An 8,262-nucleotide genomic window follows, 5' to 3' on the forward strand; every position below is an offset into this window, starting at 1 on the left:
GACCTCATCTTTGTATGAAAGACAGCAACCTCCTGGGTAAATCTGAATGAAAAACATGCTAGTCTCTCTCATGCAGGACGGGCGCCCACTGCCACACTGACCATGAGGGGGATGGGGCCAGTGAGGACTGGCCTGGCAGGGACCTGAGGGCCAGGCCCCCATACCACCCTGCTTGGCTGGGGCAGGAGGCAGCCGGGGGCTGCCACTACCTGGACAGGGGTTATGGAGCAGCTGCTGACACCCTGGCTCCTTGCTGGTGAGCCCAGAGGTGGGGAGCAGGCACAGGTGAGACCCTTCCAGGCCCCAGGTGTGGCCTGAGGGAAGAACCAGGGGGGACGCCAAGTTCCACAGAAGCCTTTATCCTCCACACCTACTGGGTGTGGCCGGGGGGAGACCCAGGGCCTCCCAGTGCCTGGGGCCTGGCTGGGGACACCTTCACGCTGTCCCCACGGCTCCACCTGCATTGAGACACGGGCTTCTGAGAGGAATGTGTCTGCCCTGGACCAGACGTCTGGGGTACTCAGCCATGCCCCAGGCCTTGACTTTGGTCCCATCCTGGCTCCCAGGGCCACCAGGCAGGACTAGTGCTGCTCGGGGGTGTGGCCGGCCCAGCAGGAGTTGGAGGGTGGCAGCAGAGGCAGGTGGTCCTGGTGGGGGCAGCCCCGCAGGAGTGGGGAGCGGCGCAGGCGGTCGGCGTCCTGCAGTGACTGGGGCAGCCCCCGGCTTCGGCTCTCAGGCAGCAGCAGGACACACAGCAGTGCAAGGACAGCAAGGGAGGCGAAGACGACTTGTTGCAGGAAGAAGCCCCGCCGGCCGTGCAGGGTGTCCAGGGGGCTGGCTGCCTGGCCCAGGAACCCGGCCCCCAGCACCAGGCCCAGGCCGGCCCCCCTGTGGGAGAGAGTGCGTTGGGGGCAGCTGGTGGGGCAACAGATTGGGGGACACACATGTGACTCCAGAGTGAGCGGGGGGACGGCCCGGCCTCCGCACAGCCTAAGGTTTGCTGGCTGAGGATAATTTGAAAAATTGTTTTGGAAAAACCTCCTTCCTCTCCTGCAGCACTTTTTGCTCTGTTCAAGACTGGAAAGTGGCTGGGCACAGTGGCTCATGCCTGTAATCCCAGCACTTTGGGAGGCCGAGGCAGGCGGATCATGAAGTCCGGAGATCGAGACCATCCTGGCTATCATGGTGAAACCCTGTCTTTACTAAAAATACAAAAATTAGTTGTGCATGGTGGTGCGTGCCTGTAATCCCAGCTACTCAGGAGGCTGAGGCAGGAGAATCGCTTGAACCAGAGAGTTGGAGGCTGCAGTGAGCTGAGATCGCACCACTGCACTCCAGCCTGGTGACAGAGCGAGACTCCATCTCAAAAAAAAAAAGAGGAAGAAGAAGATTGAAAAGTGATGGTTTCCCCTGGAATTCTGCCATTTCTGGAGGCCTCCTCATCTCTGCCCCCACCCCGCACCCCTGGCTTCAGACCTGCGTGGCCTTCCCTCCCCTTCTCAGTTCCTGAGCCATCTGCCCAGAGCCTTCTGTGAGCAGTGGCCCCCACCATCCAGGAGCAGGGCAGCGCTTTACCCCCAGTCCTTACTGGATGGAGGAATTACAGGCAGGAACCTGGGTGGGGTATGGGGACAGGGCCTCCTGTCCACCTGGCCCCTCCTCCCCATGAGAGGCCCTGGACCCTGCTGTGTGGCCGGGCAACCCTGAAGCTCACCTGATCACCGTGGGGAAGACCTCAGCCGCGAAGAGGCTGCTGAGTGCGGACACAGCCCGGGAGGCCAGGAGCCCCAGGACAGAGAGGAACAGCACAGTCCAGCCTGGCAGATCTGGGGACAAAGAACAGGGATTCCCAGGCTCTCCCCGCAGGCCTTCCACCCTGGCCACTCAGGGCCCTTCCCCAGAGAACCACACCACTGTCTGGGGACCCACTTTCCAAGCCTCCTTCTCCAGCCCCGCTGAGAAACCTGGAGGGGGAACCTGTCCTCTGCAGCCTGATTCCAGCCTGGCTTGGATTCTAAGGACGTTAGAATCCTGACCCCGAGCCGCAGCCACACCGACCATCTCCACTCGGGCCCACGCTCAGCTACTGCTGTGCTGTCCACTGTCTTTGCAATTTCGAGAACCGTCCTAAAATCTCGAATACGTTGGAAGCAAGGCCTGCATTTCATTTTGCACCCAGCTCCACACACCATGTGGCTGGCCCTGAGTATATGGGCCCTCCCACACCAGTCCATGGCCGGCCTTGGCCACCTGGAACTCTGGGCAGAGCTTTTACCCAGCCCGGCCTCTTGACCTCTCATGCCTGTGCTGCACTCTGTAGCTGGGGCAGGTGTTTTAGGCTCAGACAGGCTCCTTACTTTAGGCCAGTCACAAAAGATCCTTTTGGGCCTTCCACAAGGATCAGAGGAAAACAAACAGCAGCTGGCCTTGGGCTGCCACCCCAGGCTGCTCCCCTGTCGGCACTATGGCCCCCTGGTGGGGCAGACCCTCGGCCCAAACACAATGGCTCCTTTATGGCCTGCGGGGCCCCAAGCTCACACTGGGCCCCAGCGAGGAGCAGCAGGGATGCCAGGCCTGTGACCATGGTGCCCAGCAGCAGCACGGGGCGGCGTCCACAGCAATCTGCCGTCAGGAGCAGGAAGACCAAGGCTGCCGCCTCCAGGCCGGCCTCCAGGAAGTAGGGCAGGTAGAAGGTCGGCACCTGAGGTGCCAGGCTGCGGCGGAAGCTAGCTCTGATGCCTCCACCAACCAGCCTGGGAGAGAGAGCAAATCTATGGGCCCAGCCAGAGCCGGGGACTCTGGGAACCATATGCCCACCCCGGGGGATGGTGCAGGACCCCAGCCCTTCCTCGACTCACGAGCTGAAGCCCAAGATAAGCCCGTTTCTCCAGGTGACTCGGGTGTGCAGAAGCCCCAGCGGGGAGTGGTACCGGGGCTGGGGGCTCCCTGCAGACAGCATGGCCAGCTCTGTAGCCGCAGAGATGTGAGGGGAGGGGGGTGAGGAGCTGTGCCTCTCTGAAGCCCTCCTCCAGTACCTGAATCTCCCTCCTCCCTGGCAGGCGCCTGACCTGTAGCCAGGGAGTTCTCCTCCAAGGAACTGTCCTCGGGGTCCACGCCGCTGGCTTCTGCAAAGCGCCACAGGATCTTCCTGGCTCGAGCTACCTGACCTGTGGCCAGCAGCCAGCAGGGAGACTCGGGGAACAGGGCCGGGAACCTGCAGGATTGGTGAGGATGCCCATGGCTCCCTCCACCTCCTCCTGGAAGGAGAGGCAAAGGCCAGGGCCCCCACCCCACCCCCAGGCTCAGGGGCAGGACATCACTGTGGTTCTCTGTGACCCTGTAACCCAGCCGTTTACCTGGCAAGGGATACGTCGGTGCAGAGGGAAACTACATAGTCAGCCCCCATGAGGGCTGCTGGCCCAGCTCCCACCACACTTACCCCCAAAAGAGCAGCAAGAGTCCACTCATCAGGGCGCCCAGCCCCTGCAGAAGACGCCAGTCCTGCACAAGTGCAGCCAGGCCGGGCAGCAGCAGGGTGCCCACCACCGAGAAAAGGCCAGCCCCCACAGAGAAGGCCAGGCGGTGGGGAGGGTCACACAACTCCAGGCCTGGGCAGACACAGACAGGTTGAAGTGGAGGCCTCGGGGAGGACTGGAACAGTTCCATTGGGAACTGCGGGGACCTATTGGTGACCTGCCCAGGAGCGGGATGCCCAAGGGACTCACTGCTCACTGTCCCTGCAGCTCGGGGCCCTCAGCAAGGGAGCCTCAGAGGCCTGCGGGCCACCCACTGCCCCTCCCCCACTGACAGCAGCCCCCAGGGTACTCACGAGCCAGATACAGGGCGAGGAGGGCCCCTGCCAATGTGCCCCCGTGGAGTAGGCGCAGGACCAGCAGGGTAGGGAAGCTGGCAGCCAGGGCCTCACTGGCCCCCAGGCCTGTGGTCAGCACCAGGGAGGCCACAAAAACTGCCCGGCGTCCAAACCTGGTGGGCAGCGGGGGACACGCTTGGACAGGGTCAGGATAACCCAGGGTCCAACCTTCATCCTGGCAGCACCAGGTCTAGCTGAACCCTGAGAGTGGGCGGAGGGGAGGGCTGCTGGGCAGCAGGAAAAGGGAAGGGGCCTCACCGGTCACAGCCTGCTCCCAGGACGACACAGCCCAGCAGCCAGCCCAGGAGGTGGCTCACCTGCTCCAGCGGGACCTTCCAGCCATCTCCACACACAAGGTTCCACTATGGGGAACAGCAGCCACATGGAGGCCAGCTCAGGACCCTCCCCTGGGGACAGGTGCAGGGAGTCCCAGAATGGCTACTGGAAGGGGCCCTCCATGTCCTGCTCAATCCCTCCGTGGAGAGAAGGGGAAACTGAGGCATGAGAGGGCAAGGGGCTTGGTCCAGGTCACACAGCAGCCTCTCTGGTCTCTGGCAGCCCCTGCACAGGGGTCGGGGGGATCTGCCCACCGTAAGTTTTCTGCTTGTCCCTAGATAGGGCCTCCCCCACCTCCGCACACCATTGCTCTTCCCCCACGGCCAGCTCTTGTCCGACCTGTTTCCACCTCCTATTCCGAGGGACCCCAGGGACACCCACGGCCTTGGTGGTGTCATAGACACAGCCCCCACCCCAGCCGGCCAAGGTTCATAGCTGTGACACAGGCCTAAGAAATGAGCCCCAGCACCTGCGCTGGTACCCACGCCCTCCCTGCCCTGCCCATTTCAAGAGGGACTCGGGCAGCGGCTGGAGAGCTGTGCTCAGCGGCATTTCCCGGTGAGGCCCTTGACCCTTGACCTCAGCTCTGCGCCTCCCCCCACCCCTTCCAGTTCCTGGGTCTTCTTGGCAAGCTTAATCTACTGCTGGGGGCCGTGCTATGCCCGAGATTTTACTTTCAAACCTGACGTTTTGGGAAAGCTGATGGGGCATTCCTGGATCCAGGCACCAAACAGGAGGAGGGCAGGTGGGAGGTGGGAGGGAGCAGGGTGGAGAGAGAAGGCCGGCGGGTTCCAGGGCTCCAGGCAGCCCTTGTGAAGATGTGGCAACCACACTGGGGCCAGTCCTCCCAGGGTGGGGGGCGGGGGCCTCGGGGTAAAGGCTGCCTCAGGGGTGTGCAGGTCTCAGCCCCAGCGTGGAAAGGGATGAAAGGGGCCTGGAGGTCCCTGCCGCCCGCCTCCCCATCTCTTCTCACGCAGACCGTCAAGGTTTCCCTTCAGGCAATGCGGTCTCTAGCCCAGCCTCTGCGCGCCTCACTGATGGGAAGCCCACCTTCCCCAATCTGTGCTGACCACGTCAGTCCCTCCAAGCAGAGACTCTGCCTTGGAAAGCCAGCCCAAAGCCACGGTCTGCTCAAGACGCTGGTGGTCATGAAGCAAATTCCAGGCCCTGCTCCCCCACCGGCGCGGGCCGCCCTCGCCTTCGGCTCCAATCCTCCTGCGCCCCAGGCCGCCCCGCGCCTGGCAGCCCCCAGGCCCAGATTCAGCCCCCGCCCGGCCCCTCTCCGCGGGCCTGGCCCGTGCGCGCCCATCTGGTCTGCGGCACCGTCGGGCCGGCGGCCGCCCCGGAGCAAGAAGCCCAGGAGGACGGCCGGGGGGCCCGGGTCAGAGGCGCCAGGTAGGATGGACAAAGGACACCCAGGGCCTCGGCGGGCTGGGGGCGGGGAGGGCTGCGGGGCAGCAGGGACGGGGGCGCACCTGGGTGACCGGGCTTTGCAGGAGGCCGGCGCTGGGCAGCGCGTAGAGCCAGCCGCGTGTGCAGGGCCGGGTGCCGTTGCGTGCGGGCGCGGGGCGCAGGCCGGGGCGGGTGCGGGGCGCGGGATCGGGGTAGCGCAGGAGCAGGCAGGGGCTCGCGGCGCGCGTGGGCCCCAGGCGCGGGATGGCGGCGTCCAGCAGCGCGGGTCCGCGCAGGGCGCGCAGCGCTGGGGGCAACAGCGTGGGGTCCGGTCGGCAGTGGGGCGCGGGCTGCGCGGTAAGCAGCTCCTCGGAGCTCAGCACCAGCCCCAGCACTATGCAGGGTACCCAGGAGGCGGCGGCCAGCAGGCGCCGGGCCCGGCCAAAGCCGCCCGCAGCTCTCAGCACCCGCGCCTCCTGCTCCATCGGTCACAGGCTGCGCTCGGGACGGGGCGGGGCCTGGACCAGGGCGGGCTCCTGGGGCGGGGCTTTGGGGGCGAGGCATTAAGGGGCGGAGCCTGAGTCCAGTGGAGGCTGGGTGTGGGGGCGGGCGGTGTGAGGGCGGGGCCTAAGGCGTAAAGGGGCGGGGCCTGACTGGGGCGGGGCCCGATCTGGGGCATAGGGCGGGGAGGTTAAGGGGCGGGGAGGTTAAGGGGCGGGGAGGTTGAGGGGCGGGGCTTGCGGCCGAACCGCGAGGGGGCGGGGCCCCGTGAGGGCGGCACGTGGGGGCCGGGGGCGTGGCAGGGGCGTGGCCGGGAGCGCTCAGGTGCGCGCAGGGCGCAGGTGCACTCAGGTTGCCGAGGCGCGCGCGGGGTCCGGCAGGCGTCCCGGGGTGGTCCCGGCGTGGGGTCGGGGGCGTCCTCGCGGTCGGGGCGAGGTCGGGGAGGGCAGCCGCCCGCCCTCCTCGGCACTGGGAGCTTTCGGCTGGTTCTGCGGGAGGAGCACCCGGGTGACCCGCGGGTTCTGAAACCGCCTCTGGGGAGCTCGGAGCCTGCGCGGCGTCTACGGGGCGAGCGAGGGAGAACTGACGCCTTTCGCCCGGATCCTTCTCCCCTTCCGAGAACCAGGTAGGTCGCGTTTATTTTCAAGTCCGATTGTTTTCGCGGTAACATTTGTGAGAAACATCACGGTGGATCTTGTGGGTCGCTGAGTTTTCTGACTCCCGGTTTGTCTTATTTTGCTTTGTCTTATTTGGCTCTGCGCTCGCGTTAACAATTCGAATTGGCACGTTTCTGCGTTTAAGAACGCTGTTCGCTTCCTCACACTTAGATTGAGGTGGAACTCACGTCACATAAACCGGGTCGCAAGGCTCAGCTTAGTGGGGCCCCCCCACAGTGTTGCGGGACCAGCACCTTCCCGGGCTCCGGAACAGCTTCTACCCGAGAAGAGACCGGCCCGTCGGCGGCCGATCTCCGCGCCCCTCCCCGGGCTCTGCAGCCCCCGCCCTGCTCCGCGGACCAGCCTGTTCTGACCTCCGTTCAATGGAGCCCTACGTGCTGTGGCTTTTGTGTTCCAGCGTCTTTCGCTTAGAATCGCGTCTTCAAGGTTCGTCCCCTGTGGAGCGGGGATCAGGCCCGCGTTCCTTTTCAGGAGTGAATAATATTCCGTGGATGGAGCCCACACGTTTCTCTCTTCCTCTGTTGATGGACAGTGGGTTGTTTCCACTTTTTGCCTTTTGCGTCCAGTGACACGATGAACATTTTCGTACAAGTATTTGGGTGCCTGTTTCCATTTATCTTTCGTGTATACCTAGGCATGAATAGCTGGGCCTTAGGGTGTGAACTGTTTGTGAAACCGGAGAACGGTTTTCCGCAGCGGCGGCTCGATTTCACCACCAGCAGTACAGAAGGGTGCTCGTTCCCCGACATCCTTGCCAACACCCATGTTCCCGTTTGTTTCAGTTATTTTATTGTGACAAAACACAACAAAATGTATCATCTTAACCATTTTAAGTGTGCAGTTCAGTGGTATCAAGTACATTCACACTATGGTGCAGCCGTCACCCCCATCCAGCTCCTTAACTCTGTTCACCTTGTACAACAGAAACTCGATGCCCGTTACATAGTAACTCCCCATAGCCCCTCCTCCTCGCCCCAGGGAACTAGCATTCTATATTCTGTCTGTGATTTTGACTACGCTAAGTATCTCTTAGAAGTGGAATCACACGGCATTTTTCTTTTTGTGAACGGTTTATTTCATTTGGCATAATGTCCTCAAGATTCATTCATATCCTTCCATATGTTAGAATTTCCTTCCTTTTAAAGGCAGAATAATACTCCATTGTATGGATATGTCACATTTGGTTTACTCATTCATCTGTTTCTGTAAACTAGGTTGCTTCCACCTTTTGGCAATTGTGAATAATGCTGTTATGAACATGAAATATAAATATCTCCTTGACACCCTGCTTTGAATTATTTTCAATGTATGTACCTAGAAATGGAATTGCTGAATCAGAGGGTAGTTCTATTTTTAACTTTTTCAGGAATCACCATGCTCTTTCTACAGTGACTGCACCATTGTACATTTCCAGCAGCAAGGTACCAATTTCTCCCATCCTCACCTACATTGTTATTTTCTGTTTTTTTGATGGTAGTCATCCTA

The 8,262-nt window shown here is 62.1% G+C and overlaps 1 protein-coding gene and 1 long non-coding RNA gene across 2 annotated transcripts; one reads left to right on the forward strand and one right to left on the reverse strand.

The window, feature by feature from the left end:
* Positions 1–234: 234 nt before the first annotated feature.
* Positions 235–6,098, reverse strand: SLC22A31 (solute carrier family 22 member 31). The gene is made up of 9 exons (XM_031002577.3): positions 5,683–6,098; positions 4,130–4,233; positions 3,830–3,984; positions 3,440–3,608; positions 3,069–3,214; positions 2,859–2,967; positions 2,539–2,753; positions 1,715–1,826; positions 235–888 (listed from the first exon to the last, which is right to left on the reverse strand). Exons 1-9 carry the CDS (start codon positions 6,082–6,084, stop codon positions 582–584), a joined length of 1,719 nt encoding a protein of 572 aa, XP_030858437.1. The 5' UTR covers positions 6,085–6,098; the 3' UTR covers positions 235–581.
* A 359-nt stretch (positions 6,099–6,457) lies between these two features.
* Positions 6,458–8,058, forward strand: LOC134757530 (uncharacterized). The gene is made up of 2 exons (XR_010131649.1): positions 6,458–6,725; positions 6,928–8,058. It is a non-coding gene; the product is annotated as an uncharacterized lncRNA (long non-coding RNA).
* The last annotated feature ends 204 nt before the right edge of the window (positions 8,059–8,262 follow it).

The sequence above is a fragment of the Gorilla gorilla genome, chromosome 18, assembly GCF_029281585.2.
Source record: "Gorilla gorilla gorilla isolate KB3781 chromosome 18, NHGRI_mGorGor1-v2.1_pri, whole genome shotgun sequence".
Classification (NCBI taxonomy): domain Eukaryota; kingdom Metazoa; phylum Chordata; class Mammalia; order Primates; family Hominidae; genus Gorilla; species Gorilla gorilla.